This window comes from Typopeltis vanoorti, chromosome 20, assembly GCF_054136105.1.
Source record: "Typopeltis vanoorti isolate ZY-2024b chromosome 20, IOZ_Tvanoo_1.0, whole genome shotgun sequence".
In the NCBI taxonomy this organism is placed as follows: Eukaryota; Metazoa; Arthropoda; class Arachnida; order Uropygi; family Thelyphonidae; genus Typopeltis; species Typopeltis vanoorti.
Genome location: NC_143568.1, coordinates 3443800 through 3468925, shown reverse-complemented (window position 1 = coordinate 3468925; position 25126 = coordinate 3443800). Strand labels below are relative to the sequence as shown.

At 37.5% G+C, this 25126-nt stretch overlaps 1 protein-coding gene across 2 annotated transcripts in view; it reads right to left on the bottom strand.

The window, feature by feature from the left end:
• LOC150095196 (uncharacterized protein ZK1073.1-like) overlaps window positions 1-25126 on the bottom strand; it is a 347623-nt gene that overhangs the window by 85311 nt on the left and 237186 nt on the right. For both annotated transcript variants that reach the window (XM_090410330.1, XM_090410331.1), the window contains exon 10: window positions 6722-6760. In XM_090410330.1, coding sequence (XP_090266456.1) covers window positions 6722-6760 — 39 coding nt within the window. The remainder of the gene's footprint in view (window positions 1-6721; window positions 6761-25126) is intronic.

The window sequence follows — 25126 nt, the reverse complement described above, 5'->3', positions numbered from 1 at the left end:
AAATTGTTCACATGTGTTTAAGTTGAGCAGTTGGGACAAATGCATCATGTCTCACAGTAGTTACGGTACAGGTGACATCCAGAGTTACTGAGAACTCTGGATGTCAATAAAGCTTTGGGACTGGATGGTATTTCACCACGAGTTTTGATAGAATGTGCTAGGGAACTGACAGCGCCTTTAACCTGGCTTTTCAATGAAAGTCTGGCTTCGGCAAAGGTGCCCAGGGAATAGAAGGAAGGTAAGATAGTGCCATTGCATAAGGGCAGTGGCAGACTGGAAGTGTCTAATTATAGGGCAGTTCATGTGTCATCAGTAGTTGTTAAGATCTTGGAGAAAGTAGTGAGGGACCGTATACAACATTGGGCAGATGAGGGTAATGTTATCTGTGAGAGTCAACATGGATTTGTGAAAGGGCGCTCTTGTTTTAGCAATATGCTAGCGTTTTATAATAAAGTTACAAGAACATTAGATGAGGGAAAGGCATATATTGCCATCTTCTTAGACTTAGCAAAGGCATTTGACAGGGGCCACATGATAAGCTGATATTTAAATTGCAGCACATGGGTCTGGATGTCAGATTGGTCAAGTGGATTCAGGATTGGCTATCTGATAGGTATCAGAGAGTTGTGTATGGTGGGGCAGTTTCAAGGAGGCAGAGGGTTATAAGTGCGGTCCCACAGGGCTCAGTACTGGGACCTATATTGTTTAACCTTTATATCAATGACATTGTCAGTGGAATGCAGGGGGATGTTCAGTTGTTTGCAGATGATGCAAAGCTGGGAAGGATTATTAGTAATAGTGCAGATGCAGCAAATCCTCTTGCAGGAGGATTTGCTGCATCTGCACTATTACTAATAAAAATGGGGGTTTCGGTTTAATGCAGCAAAATGTAAGGTCTTGAGGTTTGGAAAACATCAATAGGACACTGAATACTCTATGGGAGGAGTTATACTGGAGGAAGTAGGGGAGACAAGAGATCTAGGATTGATGATTGATAGAAACCTGAAATTTAGGGGATTATTGCAAAGGTGGTGAAGGTAACACAGAGGATTGCTGCAATAATGAGAAGGACGCTGACCTGCATAGATAAAAGGGTTATCATTCCGTTGTATAAGTCTCTGATCAGAACACACTTAGACTATTGTTCTCAGATTTGGTCCCCAGGATTTGAAGAGGATAAATTAACTGTGGAAAGGGTACAAAGGCAGATAACAAAGATGATTTCAGGACTGTACAATTTTGGTTATGTGGATCGGCTGAGGGAATGTGGACTACAGAGTTTGGTGGATAGAAGAAGGAGAGGTGATATGATTGAGACTTTTAAACTGTCGTGAAGTGGTTACAGGGTTGACGCTGGAGAGTTCTTTCGCTTTGTTGAACAGCAGGAAGGAGTGATGACAAGAGGCCATCCCTGGAAGTTACGAAAGGAAACTGTGAGGAAGAGGGTGAGGAGTGGTTTCTTTGTATGGAGGGTGGTTGAACCATGGAACGCATTGCCTGATGGAGTGGTGAGCAAGAGAACGGTCAATGGGTTTAAGTAGTGGTATGATAGACTTTGTGTTTCTTATGGGGACCTCCCTTTGACGAGTCTTGCTAGACTTTGTGTTTCTTAGGAAAGACCTCCTACGATGAGTCTTTTGTCTCCATGGATGCCCAAATAATAATAATAATAATAATAATAATAATAATAATAATAATTATACTTAATCAAAAGTTATATTTTTAATCCTTTATCCAAATGTAAGCAAACAGTTTGCATGTGAAGTATCTTCATGACTAGGCAACCTGTATATAGAAGTTTATGACTGCACATTAATTGCTTTTATATACAATAATGAAATCCCTCTTCCTTTCAGACATGTATAATACTATTTATCATGTAGGGGGGGGGAGGAATCACTTTCCAGATTGGTTGTCCCTTTGAGGTCTTGTTTGGGTTAAACAGCAATATTGGATTAGTGCAGAAATTATATATTTCCCAATTTATATATACAAGTAGCCTAGTCTATACAAGTAGCATAGCCTATATATTATTATTATGTGACACTTCCAAGGAGTCCAAAGCCTCATTACAGGAGGGCACTCTACAAAACCCTCCATCTCCCTCCTTAATCATCCAACAACTACTACTACTGCTGCTGCTGCTACCACAACAATACTACTGCCATCTACAACCGATACAAGTAGAATTATACTTTTCATAAGGGATTAATCAAGAATATAATTTCTTGTCAAGCATAATGTACTTTGTAATCAAGTGAAAAATCTTTCTACAACTATTTTTAATCCACAATATTTTAATAATAAGGTGATACATCTTTTTATTACTTACATATGGGAAATTTGATTTCTGCATTAAGTACAGGTAGCCCTCGTATAATGCGGTACTTATACAACGCAATTTCGATATAACGCGGTCTAGAAATTGTAGTAACCCTTGTTCAATGCAGTAGTTCTACAATGCGGTTTTGATAAGAAACAATGTACAAATTGTAGTAACCCTTTATCTTTTCATATATTTTTCAATGTGTGACTTAAAAATTAAATTTTATCTTCGTTAAATTTCTGTCTGCCCGTATCGCACCTGTAGTAATGCGCTATAAGTAGCGAATTTATATTAGGCGAAATACCCTTCAACACGCATGTATGTCAATTGTATACCATATAAAGTGTTTATTGTTGAAAATCGTCTTCGTTTTCTGCCAGGAAAGCGCATTAAAAATCATAAATGTGTTAATCTCAAGCTGAGCACTTTATTTTCTCGTGAGTTACATACAACATGTAATGCTTTTTTATGTAAAAAAAAATATTTTTGTAGTAATGACCACAAACTGCATTGAAAGGGAAAAATCAACATTGAAAAGAAAATTCATCTCGAAGAAAAAAAATTAAAATCATGGATCGGTTGAAAAATGGAGAAAAACCAGGAGTTGTTGCAAGGACTTTGAATCTAAATGAATCAACAATGCGAACAATCAAACAAAATGAACATAAAATCCGAGAAGGTGTTTATTGCTGGGTCAACAGTAAGTGCAAAGCGCATTGCTCTTGTACGTAATATTCCAATGAGAAAAACGAAAAAATCTCTAATGATTTGGACAGAAGATTGAACTGAAATGAAAATTCCTCTGGATGGAAATCTTATTAAACAAAAAGCTCTGAATGTTTATAAACATTTATAGTGCAGACCAGGTGTTCAATGCGGATGAATCCAGTTTATATTGGGTGAAAAAATGTCAAAACGCACCTACATTTCGAAAAATGGAAGATAAGCTCCTGGATTCAAAGTTTCCTAAGACAGAATTACTCTGCTGTCTTGTAGTATCTTGTAGTAATGCATCAGGTGATTACATGACAAAACCAATGTTTATTAATCGATCCTCAAATCCTCGTGCCATGAAAGATTAAAATATGCACTATTTTATTTTTCCTAAAATATTTATGCATTATGTGCAATGAAGCTTAATTACAATTTGTAATTTTTATAATTTTATACTATAAGTTTATGTTTTCTTAACTTACATGATTACCTGAATTAAATAAAAATATATTTTTGTTGGATATATCATTGTTTATATACAGTCATACCCCAACTTACATGAATCCGGAGTTACACAGTTTCTCATATGTATGTATTCCCGTCCCGCTTCACAACTAGTTGTATCTTTCAGGTGCCGGCTGCATTCGCCAATGTCACACATGCTGTGAACAAGCACTGATGTTTCGTGTGGTCTCCATTCATAGACGATTTTTATAGTCTACAAACCTTGCAATTGTTTAATGTTATGTTCTTGATAAAAATTTTTATCACATAAAAAATAATAATGTTCCAAAAGAAGCAAGTCCGATTCTTCTACAGTTAGCAAGAAAAGAAAAACATTGACTTTGGAAACAAAACTCACATTATTAAGGATTTTGATGGCGGAATGAAAATTTGTGAGCTAGCAAAGAAGTTCGATCTACAGAAATCCACAGTAAGAACAATCGTAAAAGAAAGGTGTACAGATTTTAGAGGACATAGATTCTAACGAGGAATGAATTGTAGCCACAAGGCAAGGAATAAAAAAATCATTAGCTTGCTATGAAGAAATTTTGCGTGACAAGAAAAAAACATTATGCCGTCAGACGAATCTATTAGATTTTATGAAACCATCAACATCGAATTTCTTAAAAAATATAGGTGTTTTTGTAAGCCTTTGATCCCAATTGTATGTTTGTATATATATAAATTACATGCAAAATTATACCCTGAGTTATGCGAATTCGACTTACGTGTTGGTCCCGCCTACTGCGTAACTTCGGGGTTTTACTGTGTGTGTGTGTGTGTATATATATATATATATATATTATTATTATTATTATTATTATTTTTTAAAAAAAAACTTTCGGAACATAACCCTACTTTTTGTATGTGATCTGAGTCTTGCATAAAGCGATTTATATAACGCGCCATTTCTGTGGAACCTAACATCTGCGTTATACGAGAGTTACTTGTATAATTTACTTTGTAACCAAGTAAAAAATCTTTCTAGAACTATTGGGGAGATTTAGCTTGATCATTTTATGCAGGAGTTGTAGAAGAATTATACCAGAAGGTTAACTTTAAGTGGTGTTGCAGCAGTGTGCCATTTGGACAGGAAAGAGGTGGAAGTGCAGAAAAGTAGAATTATATTATAACTGATAGCCCTTGCAAGGTACGAGAAGGCACAACTGCAATATTTCAATGTATTAGCAATGCTTCAGTAGAGAACTGGCAATGCAGGAAATAAATTTTATTAAGATTATCTTCTTGTCTAATGGCGTCACCAAGTCCTTTGTTAAGGATGTCATTAACATTTTTTTTTTCAGTCTCCTGCCTCCCAGGAAGTTATCCACTGTATTGCCATCCTTTATATCAAGGGTATCTCTGAGATGATACAAAAACTACTTAGCTTAGCTGGATTAATGACTTTTTTTTTGTTCAGTTAATAAGCTTTCTTCTTTTACAGGCTCTGCAAAAGATAAGCTTCTGCCTCTGGTCTATTTATAAAATGCTGGGATAGAGGCTTATACCCACAAGCTATCTTACTTTGGCCAGACTGGCAGATCTGAAGCTGTTCATCATGAACAATTTGGTTATACCAGATTCCATGAGTTGGAACAATCTGACTTGCTAAACATAGCATCTTCACCAAACGCTGGATTCTTTGGAAGAAGACTAAGGTACTACACAAAGCTGCTTTCTTTTAGAAATTTATTGCATCATCCCAGTCGACACAGAAATGGACTAAAGGCATCTATCTTCCTTAAGGGAAATTGTTCTTCATTCATCCTGTCTTTAGACAATAGTTATATACAGTTTATGTAAAATTCATTAAAAAAAAATGCCATTTGGACCTTACTTGAGACCATGTCTGTCATTTATGTACAATTCACATATTGTCAAATATTTGTTTCATTACTTATGCTTATGACTGATGATACTCTGAATACTTGGGCAAAAATTTTATGAAATAAAAAAGATCTCCCAATACAAGTTCTCCATTGTTCATGACTATTAATTAAAATATGATTCATAGGTTTTCTTTTTTTTTTTTTTTAATTATTATCAGACTGCTGTCAATATGAACTTCTGACAAGTAAACTTCACCATAAACTTTCACTGATATAGTTATCAAATATATCTATCCATACAATGTACAATATGAATCCCAGCCACAAAACATTGTAAACCTGTCAAGTATTTAGTTTTAGTACTATGGATTGGCTTAGGCTTAGTTAATAGAGCTCTGCTCTGGAGACCTTATACAGTTCTTGGTCACTTCAGGTCTGCAATAAGGTAGATGGTGATCTAGGCAATAAAAGTTGTCTATCACATAAAGGCTTTCACAAATATCTACGATATTGTGAGATATGTTCTTTGGGGAACAGAGTTACTATTTGCTTGGTATATCAACCCATCAGGTCAGCATGGTGGACTGATATAATTTTGTTTTCCTTTTTTGCATGGAGGGTGGTTGAACAGTGGAATGCATTGCCTGATAGTGGTGAGAGCGAGAACAATCAATGAGTTTAAGGAATGGTATGATAGACTTTGTGGTGCCTTACTGTGACTTTGTGTTTCCTAGGAGGGACCTCCCGCAATGAGTCTTGATAGACGTTGTGTTTCCTAGGAAGAACCTCCTGCGATGAGTCTTTCGACTCCATGGGGGCCCTGAATAATAATAATTTTTTACTGCAAATACATCCACAAAATTTATAGCACATCATGTTTTTACACAGTACTTTAGTATTGTGGGTAGCTTAAGGGCAATGTAATCAAGAAATTCTGCTCTAGAGAGTACACATGGAACTTTTTTTCAGGCTGCTTCATATAGCAAGTAGGATGGTGGGATCAAGCTAACTGATGAAATTCACTACCCATCCTGTTCATTGGAGAGCAGATACACTGCCAGATTTACCAACCAGACTGAATGTTCAATTTTTGCTGTTTCTTTTAAAGACTAATAGTGTTTTTCCCTTGCATATGCAGCTGTGACAGAGGCTGACTTGTTTTTATAAACAATTGATGCATGTTTCCTTTAGAATGTTATAAAACAAACAAAATAACAGCTAGTAATTTCTTATTTTCACATCAGATAAATGATTATTCATATTTTTCAAAGAGTTTAAACCAGTGATATAATTCAATAAAAAAAATCTTAATCTTTATACTGATATAAAGCCATCAAGGAATACTTACTTCATCATGGTCATTAGTATATGAGATATATCAGTGCGGCTGAAAGATAACCACATCAAAACTTAATTTACTATAGTGTATCTTAATTGTTATGAAAATACTTATATTACTTATAATACTAGTGACCTCTCATGATGATTCTTATGACTCCATGGAGGTCAAAATTATTATTATTATTATTATTTATTGTATTATAATAATCATAATTATTATTGTACAGTGGAGTCTGAAGTCTCATCGTGAGTCTTCAGACTCCATGCAATATCTATTAAACATCTCAACAAACAAAGGATCACAGAATATAAAACTCATACTTTTCCACATTAAACTGCATCATTAAACACATTAAAGTGCATTATCCTTTGCCTGCACATTAGTCTATTTAAAATCATTCTACAAGCTTCCTACATTTCTTTCATTCACTATTATGTTGTCCAATTTTGCATTGTCACCAAATAATTGAATATTTCCCTTCAACTCACTTCCTATATATATCATTAAGTTAAATAGCAGTTGTTCAAGCAGAGCCTGTGGTACGCTGCTACTCACCTTCCTTCTCATGGATTATGATTCTTGCTATTCTTTCGTATATGTTCATCAGCTACAATAATAATCACATCATTGGCTCTGCAGAGGATATAGTTGAGATATTTAATCAGCAGTTCATAATGGTCTTTCATCCTTGTGAAAGTAACATTATGGAGAGTTTGAGAGCAGTAGTGATGAGGAGAGACTGAATGAAGAAGTGGTATATAGGAAATTAAACTTGATATATCGCCTAGTATTTTGAAGGAATATGCTGGAAGTTAACATATTGCCTTGACATATTTGCTTAATAGGAATCTTATATTGGGTAAAGTTCCAAAAGAGTGGAAGGAAGGCAAGATTGTACCACTCTACAAAGGAAATTATATGCCAATCCGTGTGTCAGATGTTGCGGTTAAAGTGTTGAAGAGGTTGGTAATTATCTTTGTATTATCTATGGATAGCATGGATTTGCTAAACAGAGGTCATGTTTTAGTAATCTACTTAATTATTACAATAAGGTGACAGCACCATTGGATGTGGGAAATGTTAACACAGTAGTATTATACTTAGACTTTGCAAAGGCTTTTGATAGATTACTGTATGAGAGTTTTCAAACTAGAGCACATGGGTGGATATTAGACTAGTGCACTGGATTGGAGATTGGCTGTCTGATAGGTATCAAGTTGTGGATGGGGGAGCAACATCCAGAAGAAGAAGAAAGTAACTAGTGTGCCTCAGGGGTCTATTATATCCATCGCTGTTTAGCCTGTATGGTAATGACATTGGAGAAGATTTGAATGAGATTATATAGCTGTTTGCAGATGATGGAAAGTTGGGACAAACTATGAGGACAGAGCAGATGTCTTACAAGAAGAAGTAAATAGACTGACTGAATGGGCATGGGTGTGAGGATACTAGTTCAACGTTGCAAAATGCATACTTTTAAATTTTGGAAAAGTGCAAGAAGAATGATTGTTATGGGAGATTTTAACTACAGTAGTATAAATTGGAGAGAGGAAGATGCATATAGCAATAGGGGAATGGAATTTCTAGAATTCTTGAGGGACAAATGTCTTAGGCAACATATAACAGAGGGAACAAGAGGTTCAAGAGTTTTGGATTTGGTTATAGCATCAGAAGAGTTGATAATAATTGAGATGACATCTCTCCCACCAGTTAGAGAGAGTGACCATATGGTTCTGACTTCGATGAATAGACATGCAGGAGTATCAAAGAGACGGGAACTTATATGGAATTATAAACCAGGTGATTATAATAGTCTTAGACGTCAACTTGGGATAGTTTCATGGAGGTAGGAATTGGAAGGCCGGGATATCATTAGTGCATGGGAAATTGTGAAAGAATATTTGTTGGCAGCAATGGTAAGTTGTATACCACCAGTGAAGAAGAGGACACAATTTGGAGTAAAGTGGATGACAAACAATATTAAACAGGAATTGCATGCAAAAAAGAGGTTGAAGAAATATAAGGAGACAGGTGAAAAGAAGATGCATGAAGAATATAAGACACAGGCCAGAAGAGTGACTAATGTGGTAAGGAAAGCGAAACTGGAATATGAGAGGAGATTGGCCCTAAGATCCAAAGAAAATCCTAGGGAATTTTTTAGCTATGTGGCCAGTAAGAGGAGAAATGACTGTTGAAGAATGATACTGTGGGATAAAAATGGGAATAGTGACTGATGCAGAGGACATAGTGGAATTGTTCAATGAACACTTTATTGGAGTATTTCATCCTAGAGGAGTCAGTTTTAATGCTAGAGGGGTAGGGCAGGTTCGAGGTTTGGAGGTACAGGAGGAGAGTGTGTTTCAGATACTGAGTACTCTGGATGTCAGAAAAGCTTTGGGACTGGATGGTATTTCACCACAAGTTTTGATAGAATGTGCTAGGGAACTGACAGTGCCTTTAACCTGGCTTTTCAATGAAAGTCTGGCTGTGGGAAAGGTGCCCAGGGAATAGAAGGAAGGTAAGATAGTTACCACTACTGCATAAGGGTGGTAACAGACTGGAAGTGTCTAATTATAGGGCAGTTCATGTGTCATCAGTAGTTGTCAAGATCTTGGAGAAAGTAGTGAGGGACCGTATACAGCATTGGGCAGTTGAGGGTAATGTTATCTGTGAGAGTCAACATGGATTTGTGAAGGGGCACTCTTGTTTTAGCAATATGCTAGCCTTTTATAATAAAGTTACAAGAACATTAGATGAGGGAAAGGCATATAGTGCAATTTTCTTAGACTTAGCGAAGGCATTTGACAGGGTGCCACATGATAAGCTGATATTTAAGTTGCAGCACATGGGTCTGGATGTCAGATTGGTCAACTGGATTCAGGATTGGCTGTCTGATAGGTATCAGAGAGTTGTGTATGGTGAAGCAGTTTCAAGGAGGAAGAGGGTTACAAGTAGGGTTCCACAGGGCTCGGTACTAGGACCTATATTGTTTAACCTTTATATCAGTGACATTGCCAGTGGATTGCAAGGGGATATTCAGTTGTTTGCTGATGATGTGAAGCTGGGAAGGATTATTAGTAATAGTGCATATGTGGTAGCCCTGCAAGAGGATTTGAATAAGCTAGATAAATGAGCAATGAATGGGGGTGTCGGTTTAATGCAGCAAAATGTAAGGTCTTGAGGTTTGGGAAACATCGATGGGATGCTGCATACTCTATGGGAGGAGCTATTCTGGAGGAAGTAGGGGAGACAAGAGATCTGAGGTTGATGATTGATAGAAACCTGAAATTTAGGGGACATATTGAAAAGGTGGTGATTGCTGTAATTATGAGAAGGAGACTGACCTGCAGAGATAAAAGGGTTATCATTCCATTGTATAAGTCTCTGATCAGACCACACTTAGACTATTGTTCTCAGATTTGGTCTCCAGGATCTGAAAGGGATAAATTAACTGTGGAAAGGGTACAAAGGCAGATGACAAAGATGGTTTCAGGACTGTACAATTTTGGTTATGAGGATTGGCTGAGGGAATGTGGACTGCAGAGTTTGGTGGATAGAAGAAGGAGAGGTGATATGATCGAGACTTTCAAACTGTTGAGAGGTGGTTACAGGGTTGACACTGGGGAGTTCTCTCGCTTGGTTGAGCAGTGGGAAGGAGTGATGACAAGAGGGCATCCCTGGAAGTTACAGAAGGAAACTGTGAGCAAGAGGGTGAGAAGTGGTTTCTTTGCATGGAGGGTGGTTGAACAGTGGAATGCATTGCCTGATGGAGTGGTGAGAGCGAGAACGGTCAATGAGTTTATGAAGTGGTATTATAGACTTTATGTTCTTAGGAAGTACCTCCCCTCGATGAGTCTTTTGACTCCATGGAGGTCTGAATAATAATAATAATAATAATAATAATAAACCAAAGATGGGATGTAGAATTTACTCTTGCTGGGGATATACTGTTCGAGGTGGAGGAAATCAGAGAACTTCAGTGATGGTGGATAAGGATCTAACAATTATAAGACATATTGCCAAATTGTGAGGAGAACACATTGAATTCTGGCAATGATCAGGAGGACACTGACTTATAGAAGAAGAGAGATTCTGATTCCATTGTAAAAGGCTCTGATTAGGCCACATATTGACTACTGTGCACACATACGAGAGTGGTCTGAAAAGTTCTCGGCCTCAACCATAGATGGCAACACTATTGCAAAGGTTTTTTTTTTCTAATTTGGTACATCTGTCATAAGCATCCATGTGAAATTGCAAGTCATTCTATTAAGTAGTTTGTTTTATACAGCTGTCTGAAGCAAAAGTGTTATCTGCATCCCTTGAAATGGATAAAATTGAGCATCGTGTGGTTATAAAATTCTTTGTAAAAAGAAGGTTTAATGCCAAAAGAAATTCATTCAAAGTTCATAAAAGTTTATGGGCACTCTTCTTCATTTTTGACAATTAAGAAATGGGCTGCTGAGTTTAAATGTGGCCATACCAGCTTTGAAGATGATCCATGTCCAACAAGTGTAACAACACCAGAAATCATTGATCAAGTGCACGATATGGTATTGGATGACTGGCAGTCAAAATGTATGAAATTGTTGAGACTATAGGCATTTCAAAAGAATGTGTAGGATATATTTTGCATGAAAAATTGCAAATGAAAAATCTTGAGCAAGATGGGCACTGCGCTTACTCACAGCAGATTAAAAACGCACTCGCATGAAAATCTCTGAGCAGTGCTTGGAGCATTTTAACAAGAATAAAACTGATTTTTTTATTTTTTACTATGGATAAGACTTGGGTTCGCCATTACACACCAGAATCCAAACAGCAGTCAAAACAGTGGAGAGAAGTCGGTTGTTCAGTGCCAAAGAAGACAAAGTCGGTTCCATTTGCAGGAAAGGTCATGGCATCGGTGTTTGAGGATGCTAAAGGCATTTTGACAATAACCAGGAAATATTCCGATCTTTTAACCAGACTAGACAAAAAAATTCATGAGAAAAGACCCAGTTTGCAGAAGAAAAAAAATCATATTTTATCAGAACAATGCACCTGTCCACAAAAGTGTTTTGGCAATGGGGAATTAAATGATCAGCACTATGAATTGTTGGTACATCCACCCTATTCCCCAGATTTAGCTCCCTCTGACTTCTATCTCTTCCCAAAACTAAAACTTTCCTCACTGGTCAGCATTTTCATTTGAATCAAGAGGTGTTTGCAGCTGTAGAGGGATATTTTGCACATCTTATTGAGAACCACTACAGGAACGAATAACGGCACTGGAGCATCGCTGGAATAAATGTATTAGTCTCGAGGGAGATTATGTTGAAAAATAAAAATAATTTTGAAATTATAAATTTGTGTTTTCATTGTCAGGCTGAGAACTTTTCAGACCACCCTAGTATGGTCACCTGGTTTTCAAAAGGATGAAGAAATGTTGCAGAGGATGCAGAGGCAATCGAACAAAATAGTTTGATCTCTGAAATGTTGAAACAATGCAATTTGCAGTCTAGTGCATAGGAGAAAGACTGGTTATGTGATAGAGATGTGCAAGTTGGTAAGGGGTTGTTATAGGATTAACACTGAAGAAGTTTCTCAATAAATGGTAAGAGATTGGGGGAGAACAAGAGGTAATCCCTGGAAGTTGTATAAGGAGGTGTGAGCAAGAGAGAGTGAGAAGCAGTTTTTCCTTCATGGAGAGTTGTGAATGATTATAATACACTACCAGACAGCATAGTATCTGCAGAGAATTTGAATGTGTTCAAGGCACAGTATAATGAGCTCTGTGTATGAGAAAAGGGACCTCTATGATGAGTGACTCCATAGGGTCTTAGGATAATAATATTATTTACCACTACTATTCTCTTGATATTGATTGGTCTATAATTCACCACTTCTAAATTGGAACAATCTTTGTGCAATGGAACTATTTTGCGAATCTTCCACTCCACTCCACTGGAACGATTACGAGAACTGAGATTTAAGTTAAACAGCATAAGTCATTTCAATGCCAATTCCTTCACACTTGCTCATATGTGGGCCAATATCTCCTATAATTCCACAGATGCTGAGATTTAGCATATTGCTGAATATCTGAAGTACCTCTTTATTATTATTATTATTATTATTATTATTAAACAAGACCTCATGGAGTCAAAGACTCATCTAGGAGGTCCTTTTATCTCACACACATCTCATCATACTGCGTCTTAAACACATTCAAACTCCTTGCAGACACCACACTCTCAGGCAAGGCATTCCAATCATTCACAAATCTGCACAAAAAAAACCTGCCTCTCACTCCCCTACTCACACCCTCTTTATACAGTTTCCATGGATGACCTCTGGTTCTCCCCTGATCTCCCACTATTCTCTGTAGAACTTCTCCACCATTGATCCTATAACAACCCCTTACGAACTTGTAGGTCTCTATCATATCTCCCCTCTTCCTTCTCTCCACTAGACTCTGCAAATTACATCTTTTCAATCTTTCCTCATACTCGACATTCCATAGGTCAGAAACTACCTTAGTCAGTCGCCTTTGGACCCTTTCCAACATCTCTTCATCCTTCTGAAAACCAGGTGACCAAATCTGAGCACAATAGTCCATGTGTGGCCTAATCAAAGCTTTATACAATGGAACAAGAATCTCCCTACTTCTACACGTCAGTGTCCTCTGCATCATTCCCAGAAGTCTTTGTGTTGTCTTCACAATTTTGGTGATGTGTCCCCTAAATTTTAGATCCTTATCCACTATCACCCCCAGATCTCTTATTTCCTCTACCTCCAACAATATATTCTCACCAAGCATAAATTCTGCATCCCATCTTTGTTTTCCAAATTTTAAAACCTTACATTTTGCAACATTGAACTCACATCCCCATTTGCTTGCCCAATCACTCAATTTATTCAAGTCTTCTTGCAAGGCCACAACATCTTCACTACTCTTTATGGTTCATCCCAACTTTGCATCATCTGCAAACAACTGAATATCTCCATCCAAATCTTCGCCAATATCATTAATGTACAAGTTAAATAGTAATGGCCCTAAAACAGATCCCTGAGGCACTCCACTAGTGACTTTCCTTTTCTTGGATATTGCACCCCCATTAACAACTTGTTGATACCTATCAGATAGCCAGTCTCCAATCCAATGCACTAATCTAATATCCAACACCATCTGCTCTAGTTTGGCTGTCAACTTATCATGAGGTATTCCATCAAAAGCCTTTGTGAAATCCAAGTATATTACTGAGTATCCTTCTCCTCTGTCCAAGGAAGCAGTCACGTTATTGTAATAAGTAAGTAGATTACTAAAACATGATCTCCCTTTAGCAAATCCATGCTGTCCATCAAAGATAATACCATTGTTGTCAACCCAACTCTGGATCCTAGTTCTCACAAGCTTCTCCAACCACTTAACCACAACACCTGACACACAGATAGGCCTATAGTTTGATGCTTGAGTTCGATCACCTCCTTTATGAAGTGGCACAATCTTGCCCTACTTCCACTCCTTAGGAACTTGACCAAGTGCAAGACTCGTATTAAAAAAATATGTCAAGGGAGGTGTCAACTCTCTGGCACATTCCTTCAGAATACGCGGTGATATATTATCAAGTCCCACAGCCTTATTTACATCTAGTTTACTCAACTCCCTAAACACCTCTTGCCCATCAATGTGATCGCACATGACTTATGATGGTCTCATTCTGCACTAACGACCATTTTGAAAAATAAGGATAAAATCGTAGAGACTATGAAAGGATCCGTTTCCATTAATCAACGATAGTGATGAAGCAATGACAAGGTCCTATTGGAGATATGGAAAATCTACTTGCATCATGGATAGAGGAGCTGAACCAAAAGCACATACCCTTAGCACTATGTTCATAACTGCTAGGGCACTAAGTCACTTTAACATTCTGAAGCAGAAAGCACGGCCTGATTCCGACTACAAATTCAATGCTTCTTCCAGTTGGTTCATGAGATTCAAGCAGAGTTTTGTGCTGCATAATGTGAAAACATATGGTGAATCTGCAAGTGCCGATGAGAAGTTGAGATGTTATCCAATTTCTCCACAAACTGCCAAGGAATTTGTGGAGAAATTGGATAAAATTATTACGGAGGAAAATTATTTGCCACAGCAAATATTTAATATGGATGAGACCCCCTTGTTTTGTAAAAAAAAATGATGAAGCAGATATTCATCCACAAAAAGTTAAAATCTATGCCTGGTTTCAAAGCTAATGACCATATTACGATTCTTTTAGGGGGTAATGTGGCTGATATAAACTGAAACCATTTGTGATATGGCACGGTGAGAATCCATAAGCCTTCAAAAACATTAGGAAGCATACTCTTCTAGTTCATTATCAGAGCAATATGAAGTCGTGGATGACTCAAAAATTGTTTGATTGCCTTAATCAACTGTTATGCGAGTGAAATGGAAAGCTATTGTGTGAAAGAAAATGTAGAATTTAAAATTTCATTAATTCTAGATAATGTTCCAGGTGATCTACCTTACATCAGTGATCTTCACTCCAAGATCAAGTCATGTTTCTTCCTCCAAACACTACTTCATTGATCAAACTGATGGATCAAAGAGTTCTTGCAGTTTTAAAGGCTTATTATCTACAGAGAACTTTTTCACAAACCATTTCTGCCATTGAAGGAAATTATCAGACTCGCATATATTTCTGGAAAGCATTCAATGTTTATTATGCTATTCAAAATATTGTTGCGGCTTGGGACGTGACCTCTCAATGTATGAGTAGCATATAGAAAAAGACAGTAAAAAGGTTTGTGCATGATGGAAGTTTTGAAAAAAATGAAGACCTTTGTAAATTGAGTGAAGAAATAGTTGGCCTAGCAAATAATCTGAATCTTGAAGTGAATGATGATGACATAATTAAACTCATAGAAAGTTCCCCTGAAGAGTTTACCAACGAAGAAATGGTCGAACTGGAGGAACAATGTGTTGCAAAAGAGGAAGAATGAGAAAAGGAAGAGGGAAAAGAAAAACAAAAAGAGGTAGTTAAACAATTCACAGTGAAGGGTCTTGCAGAAATGTTCTCTTCAATTAGCAATGTTCTCGAAATGGCTGAAGACATGGACTTGAATGTTGAATGCTACTTATTAGTAGAAAGAAAAGTACATGATGCACTTGCTTGCTATAAAGAAATTTATGAGAAAAATAAGAAGAGGAATAAGCAAAGCACAATGGACATTTTCATCAAAAAAGCAAAGGTTACACCAGAAAAATTACAGCCTGGTACTTCACATAGGGAAGGTATTATTACTTATATATATTAATTATATATTACTTCAGTTTTTTTTCTCATGAAGTATTGTTCTTAAGGCTCAAAGGGGTGCTTAAGGGTCAAAGCTATATAACTGAGAGGAGACCTCCACATAGCCTTTAAAGGAATGCGGAGAACAGACCAGAGCTTCTGACCTAATGTCCAATCTTCACCTTCTCGTAGTGCATCCTGTTAGGTATATACCTGGATAATAAATGAACGAGGAGAAGCTGGAAATTTGGGATTTAGCCAATCAAATTGTATTCTTATTGGCTTAAACCAAAATACAAATGATGGTACAGCATGGCAGAATTTCATGCCGGCTGGAGTGTTGCTCGGTTCAACAAGGCCACCATTGTTTTCGCCAGGGAACCAGGGTGAACAGCGAAATGTCAGATACTGGAAATCCTAAAACACACCCCATTTCAACATCAGAGTCCAAGATTGGTACTATCAACATAAGAAGCCTGAATGGCAAAGAAATAGAGCTAGCTGAGGAATTGGATAAGTACCAGATTGACATAATAGGGGTAACTGAAACAAAAAAGGCAAAAACTGGTGACATCTTTATGAGCAATAAATACAAAATGTTATGTTACAGATACCAAGCAATTTTATAAGCTAGGTTTTTAATCCTTTTTCCCAAGTAAGGCAAACAGACAAGTAAGTGAAGTGCAACACTAGGCAACTCGTTGCAAAGGTGGAGTAAGATTTTGATCACTTTCTTTAGAATTTCCCCCCTAATGCAAGGCACGTTTCCTTGCAGAAGTGTATGATGCTATGCATTAAGGTAGTCACTACCTATACCAGTTTCGACTTTTATTGAGGTCTCGTCAGTGGAAGCCAGACCTAAAAAATGCCACAGATGAAGTAATACAGAGCTTTACTTGTCTGTTTGCTTACTTGGGAAAAAGGATTAAAAACCTAGCTTATAAAATTGCTTGGTATGTGTACCATAATATATACCCAAGGTAAAAAACTTTGTACACAAAATGTTATATTCAAGGAATGACAATCAAAGGAAAAGACGGAGTAGCCATAGTATTCAACACTAAATATGAGGCTAATCTTCTTGAATGGTAGGCAGTCTCAAGTAGAGTGATGTGGGCAAATATGAGAATAGGGAACTGGACAATGAGACTTATTTGTGCCTATGGTCCCACAGAAAGTTCTACTAAGGTAGAAGTGGAGAAATTTTTTGAGGCTTTAGAGAAAGCAACTGACACAATGAAAAAGTTGGTCTTTCTTGATGATCTAAATAGCAGAGTAAGAAATGTTAATTTGATTTTAACAGTATAGATGCGAACACAGATTGATAAGAAATTAACTATTAACTTAAATACTAATATTTCGTATTATATCCAGCATCTTCGGGGCATACAAACAAAGTTTGTTACAGCAGCAAGACAACCACAGTCCGGTGTAACAGTGAGACTAGTATGAGTAATTGTGGCGTGCAACACAAAGACTAAAGTCTTAATTAGGTGCCATCTGGTTAGCGTATCCACTCTCCAGCCAGAAGGCTGCAGGTTCGAATCCCGCCGTGGGCATGGATGTTATGATTGTCTGTGAAAGTACTAGTGGTGGTAGTCGGAGAATATGGCGTTGGTGTGAGATAATGAAGGTTGGTGGAGTAGTGAGACGAAGGGTTGTAGAGTAGATGCCCTCCCTCGATGAGTCTTTGGACTCCCTGGAGGTGTGATGCAATAATAATAATAATAATAAAAACAACATTAATTTGGTCTTAGGATGACTGTCTCCCAAATCTTTGGTAGATAAATTGTACTGCCATACTTGTTGAGGTTTGGAGTATGCTTCAAGGCTGCTGTTGATTCCAGGAACAACCTCTCTGACTTGTAAAAGTTTCTGTGCAGTACTTTTGTTTTTTTTCCAATTGATCGTGTGTGCAGGGATATCCAAAACATGGTCTGTCAGACCCGACTTGCCATAGCAAAAGTGCCGGATATATTTTTTTTTGTTCACTGAGGCAGATATCCACATTTCTTCCTATCTGTCCATAGTAGGCTCAATGACATGAACAGGACACTTCATAGACTCCTGGATGTGATAAAGGAGAGAATTTGTCCTTAGGTGAATGGATGAGAGTAGCCAATTTCACATAAGGTTTAAATACAGTGCGTAGTTGGTGTTTGTCAAGCACACTAGATATCTTTTCAGATGTGCCTTTAATGTATGGGATGGTGATAGTTTTGGTGTGGTCTTCTGTGGTATATAGTGGGGGAGAATTTTGGGGAGCATTTAGCATTTTATCTATCTTATGGGGATTATAGCCATTGGTCAGGAAGGTGTGATGCAGGTGAGAAAGTTCAGCAGTGAGAGTGATGTCATTGGAACAGATTGCTCTAGCTCTATGGGTTAGTGCTTTTAAGATACCTTATTGTTGAGAAGGGTGATGGTGTGATTGTTTGTGTAAATATCTCCCTGTATGTGTGGGTTTTCTGTAAACCAAGAATGATAAGGAACCTTCTGGAAGATGTGTAATAAGTGTGTCCAGGAAGGGCAGACAGTCATTGGCTTCCATATGGATTTTAGGGTGCTGGCTATTTAGATGCACTAAAAATGTATTCAATGTGTCTGAGCCATGTGGCCAAATATCAAACACATCATCAACATAGCATAGCCAGAGACTAGGTTTGAGAGTGGCTGTGTTGATAGCTAGCTTTTCCAGATGTTCTATGTAGAAGTTGGCTAAGGGAGGAGAAAGGTGGGGGGGGGAATCCCATAGCTGTCCCATCTAATTGTTTGTATATTTTCCCTTTCCATGTAAAATAACATGCCTGTACTGTGGATTTGAACAAAGTCACTTCCTGGCCAAATGAAAGTCAACAAACTGAAACCCCCTCCACGTTAAAAACCCAGGATATATCGAGCTCTAAAAATTCACAAACAAGGTACACCTTTATGCCCTATTGTAGATAATATAAACAGTCCCACATATAAACTTGCAAAACATTTAGCCAAACTACTAGCCACTTGCACAAACAATTCTCCCTCTTTTGTTAAATATTCTAAACACCTAAAAAGTATTTTAGAAAACCACAACTTAAAAAGTTCAGACTTAATGGTGAGTTTTGATATCACCTAATTATTCAAGAACGTACAATTAACTGAAACTCTTAACTTACTAAATTCGCAATTCCCCCCTGATATATTTCAGCTATTTAAATTCACAGTACAGGCAGGTTATTTTACACTGAAAGGGAAAATATACAAACAATTAGATGGGACAGCAATGGGAATCCCCCCCCCCCCCCACCTTTCTCCTCCCTTAGCCAACTTCTACATAGAACATCTGGAAAAGCTAGCTATCAACACAGCCACTCTCAAACCTAGTCTCTGGCTATGCTATGTTGATGATGTGTTTGATATTTGGCCACATGGCCCAGACACATTGAATACATTTTTAGTGCATCTAAATAGCCAACACCCTAAAATACACTTTACAATGGAACTAGAAGCCAATGACTGACTGCCCTTCCTGGACACACTTATCACATGTCTTCCAGAAGGTTTCTTATCATTCTCGGTTTATAGAAAACCCACACATACAGGGAGATATTTACACAAACAATCACACCATCACCCTTCTCAACAATAAGGTATCTTAAAAGCACTAACCCATAGAGCTAGAGCAATTTGTTCCAATGACATTGCTCCCATTGCTGAACTTGATCACCTGCATCACACCTTCCTGACCAATAGCTATAATCCCCATTAGACAGATAAAATACTAAATGCTCCCCAAATATCTCCCCCACTATCTATCACAGAAGACCACAAAACTATCACCATCCCATACGTTAAAGGCATATCTGAAAAGATATCTAGGTTGTTTAATAAACACCAACTACACACTGTATTTAACCAATATTAACCAAGTTGCCAATTTCACCTTATGTGAATTTGGCAACTCTCATCCGTTCACCTAAGGACAAATTCTCTCCTTTATCATATCCAAAAGTCTATGAAGTGCCCTGTTCATGTCATCGAGCCTACTATGGACAGACAGGAAGAACTGTGACCATCTGCCTCAGTGAACAAAAAAAAAAAACCTGGCACACTTTCACTATGGAAAGTAGGGTCTAGCAAACCATGCTTTGGATACCCCAGCACACAGGATCAATTGAAAAAAAAAAAAAAAAAAAAGTACTGCACAGAAGCTTTTACAAATCAGAGAGGGTTCCTGGAACCAACAGAAGCCTTATAGCATACTCCAAAACCTCATCAAGTATGGCTGTATAAATCTACCAAAGATTTGGGAGACAGTCATTCTATGACCAAATTAATATCTGTTTTTTGTTTTTATAAATTTAGATGATGCCAAATTACCACTTGAGTCTTTGTGTTGTACACTACAAATACTCATACTATCATACTACTCTCACTGTTACACAGGATTGCAATTGTCTCACTACTGTAACAAATTTCTTTGCATGATCTGGAGATGCTGGATATAATACCAGTGAAATATTAGTATTTAAGTTAATAAACAGTTATTTTCTTATCAATCTGTGTTCGCATCTACACCGTTAAAATCTAATCAACATGTGTGACGAACACATAAGCCTTTCCACATGGTCAGAATAAGAAATGATTGTCAGACATGCAAAAATATTTTGGGAAAATTTGGAGAAAAGAGTAAAGTTAATAATAATGGCAAATATCTGTTGGATTTCTGCTCAGGACATGGACTGGTTATTACTAACACAATGTTCCAACATAAAAATGTGCACAAATTCACATGGAGGGAGAGAGTATGGAGTAATTACTTCAAAAAATAGCTAAATGAAACAAGCAGTGATGACAGTACAGTGGTAAAAAACACTGACCAGGCATGCAGTCAGTAATACATATCCATACTTGAAGTAGAAAAAGCCATCAAAAGCCTGAAATGTGGAAAGGCAGCAGGAGTAGATAATATCATCATCATCAAATTCCTGACATATACCCTCAAGGGGTGTACAGGATATGATAGTACTACATGAAAAATTTACATCATTACTAACTTACTATCTACAATTTTCCTTCAAATCAGTCTGTTACTTGTCAAGACTCCAACATTATCAGATCTCATATTTCCATCATCTAAGGCACTTTGTACCGTATCAATCCACCTATATCTTGGTCTTCCCCTGGGTCATTTTCCTGCCAACATGGCAGAGAACACTTGCTTTGCTAATCTTTCCTCACACATTCTGTTTAATGACCATACCACCTGAGATTAGCTCTGCTAACGCATTCCTGGATGCTAACAATGTCAAGTTCTTTCCTAATATCCTCGTTTTTAATATGATATTGCCATTGATGCCATCTGTTCACGCCTCTAATCTTTCTCAGGACTCTCATATCTGCGGTCTCTAGTCTTTGGTCAAGTGTTTTACTTCTGACCCAGCTCTAAGATCCATAAGTTAAAACTGGTTTGAACACTGTCTTGTATATAGTTAATTTAGTGTTCTGACTAATTTCTCTCTTATTCCATATGAATTTATTCAATTGACTTCCTACCATACCAGCTTTGTTGATTCTGTTGTCTATTTCCATATTTAATTCACCATCTTCACTAAAAATCGTGCCTAAGTAGCTGAAATGTTTTACTTGTTCCACAGGCTCTTCATTCACAACACACAGTTGACATTTTCAACGATTCTACTTATTTTCATTGTCTTTGTGTTTTTATTGCTGACCTTCATAATACATCTATTACAACATTTATTCAATTTAGTCAATGAATCTTGCAAACTTGTAGCGGATTTATTTAGAAGTATAACATCATCCGCATAAAGCAAAGAACATACATTAACATCATCTCCAATTCTGATATCATGTTTAATACCACCTTCCTTCCTTCATAACTTGATCCATATAGATAATGAATAACAGAGGGGATAATGTACATCCTTGTCTCACACCAGATTTAACATTAAACCATCTTCCTGTGCTTCCTTCAATTCTAACTGCTGACCAACTCAAATGAAGACTAAGTATTGCTTGATATAATGTCCCATCGACACCATATAACTGCAGCGTATTGAATAGCATCTCTCTTGGCACCTTGTCATATGCCTTTTCCAAATCGACAAAACTTAAATACAGATCTTTGTTATATTCCCATGCTTTCTCGACTATTTGTCCTAAAGTGAAGATCTGATCCTGACAGCCTCAATTTGGCCTGAATCCAGCTTGTTCTTCACCAATCTTTTCTCCCATAATTCTTCTCAACCATTTCTCAAGTATATAATGCATAAATCTTGCCAGGAAAACACTCAGTAGGGAAACACCTCAGTGATTCTCACATTCAGTTTTATTTCCCTTTTTATATATGAGTACTAGTAGAGGTCTACTGCAATCATCAGGAATTCGTCCCTCTGTCTAGGCCTTCTGAACTATGCGGCTGCACCGCATAGTTCAGAAGGCCTAGACAGAGGGATGACTAAGACTTTTATACCACCATACTTCAGCATTTCTGGCCGAATATCATCTACTCCTACTGCCTTTCCACATTTCAAGCCTTTGATGGCTTTTTCTACTTCAAGTATGGATAAGTATTCCTGACTGTATGCCTGCTGAGTGTTTTTTACCCCTGCGTTATCACTGTTTGTTTCATTTAGCAATTTTTTGAAGTAATTACTCCATACTTCAAGGATATCTTTATCTCCCATTTTCATGTCACCTTTATCATCTCTCTAACTCCTTTTACAGCACTCTTTCCTCTATTTCTAAGCTTCTTCAACAACCTCCAGAATATCTTACCACCTTCTTGATATTTATTTTCTATGTTCTTGCCAAAGTCCTCCCATGACTTTTGTTTAGCTAGTTTTACACATTGTTTAGCTTTCTTACATTTTGTCTCTGTATTCTCTAAGAGCACAAGCTGACTTGTTTGCCAGGAACTTCTGATATGCTTTCTTCTTTTCCTTCACTGCCTCTTTAACTTCCTGTTCCCACCATGGAGTAATGATTTTTCTATCCTTGCCGACAACCTCACCACATGCCTCTCTGGCTGAATCAATCAGGATTTTCTTCAAGGTTTGGTTCCTGTTCTCAAACTCTTTTATTTTTTCTTCAATAATCTGTGTATTTTAGTTTACAGTTCACATCCGAGAGCTGCTCAACTTTTATTTGCTTTAAAACTTTCTGAGATGTTATTCTTTTCAATATGAAATTCAATTTTATCCTGCTCAAGACTAAATGGTGATCACTTCCAATTTCAAATCCTCTGTACTCTCTGGTGACCTGCACAGGGAGAAAACATCAGTATCAACCATAACATAATCAATGAGACTTTTCTTATTCCTAGCCTCTTCTCTCCATGTGAATTTGTGCACATTTTTATTTTGGAACTTGGTGTTAGTAATAACCAGTCCATGTCCTGAGCTGAAATCCAACAGGTATTTGCCATTATTATTAGCGTTGCTCTTTTCTACAAATTTTCCAAAAAATATTTTTGTATGTCTGACAATCATTTCCTACTTTGCTATATTAAATTTAGTTTAATCCTTTATCCAAGTGTGTGCAAACAAAGTTTGCACCTGAAAGTATCTTCAGGACGGAGGGTAAAGTGGTACAACACCTGGCGACTCCTTTCAAAGGTGGAGCAAGCTACCAACACTCCTATCTCAGTATCTCCCATAATGCAAAACACATCTCCTTGTGGATATGTATAATGTTATGCATTAAGGGAGACACTACCCAGACTAGTTTCGACCTTTATTGAGGCCTTTTTAGTGGGAGCCAGGCCAAAGTGGAGATACCAAGGCAGAAGCATTAACAAGGTCATCTCCTCCTATAGGAGCTGCCAAACGGTGTGCCACCTTTCTGGCTCTTACTGAAGAGACCTCAATAAAGGTCGAAACTAGTCTGGGTAGTTCCCCCCCCCTTAATGCATAACATTATACATATCTGCAAGGAGATGTGTTTTGCATTATGGGAGATACTGAGATAAAAGTGTTGGTAGCTTGCTCCAATTTTGCAAGGAGTCACCTGGTGTTGTACCACTTTACCCCAGTCCGAAGATACTTTCAGGCACAAACTTTGTTTGCACACACTTGGATAAAGGATTAAACTAAATTTAATATAGTCTGACCAAGTGAAAAATACACTTTCAACATCTTTCTCAAAATCCAGAGTAATTTAATAAAAAGGTGGCACATCGTTTGGCAGCTCCTATAGGAGGAGATGACCTTGCTAATGCTTCTGCTTTGGTATCTCCACTTGGGCTTGGCTTCCACTGAAGAGACCTCAATAAAGGTCGAAACTAGTCTGGGTAGTGCCTCCCCTTAATGCATAACATTATACATATCCGCAAGGAGATGTGTTTTGCATTATGGGAAATATTGAGATAGGACTTTTGGTAGCTTGCTCCACCTTTGCAAGGAGTCACCTGGTGTTGTACCACTTTACCCCAGTCCTGAAGATACTTTCAGGCACAAACTTTGTTTGCACATACTTGGATAAAGGATTAAACTAAATTTAATATAGTCTGACCAAGTGAAAAATACACTTTCAACATCCTACTCTGCTATTTAAATCCCCAACAAGAACCAACTTTTCCTTTTTCATTGTGTCAGTTGCGTTCTCTAAAGCCTCAAAAAATTCCTCCACTTCTACCTTCTGTGGGACCATAGGTACAAATAAGTCTCATTGTCCAGTTCCCCATTCTGATATTTACCCACATCACTCTACTTGAGACTGCCTGCCATTCAAGAAGATTAGCCTCATATTTTGTGTTGAATACTATGGCTACTGCTTCTTTTCCTTGATTGTCATTGCCTGAATATAACATTTTGTATTTATTGCTCAGAAAGATCTCACCAACTTTTTTTTATTTTTTTTTTGTTTCAGTCACCTCTGTCATGTCGATCTGGTACTTAACTAATTCTTCAGCTAGCTCTATTTCTTTGCCTTTCAGGCTCCTTATGTTGTTAGTACCGATTTTTAACCCTGGTGATATTGAGTTGTGGTGTGCTTTCAGATTTGTCCCAGTAGCTGACTTTTCGCTGTTCGCCCTTGTTCCCTGCCGAAAACAACGGGGGCCGTGTTTAACCAGGCAACGCCCTAGCCGGCATGAAATTTTCTCATGTTGTACCATCATTTTTTA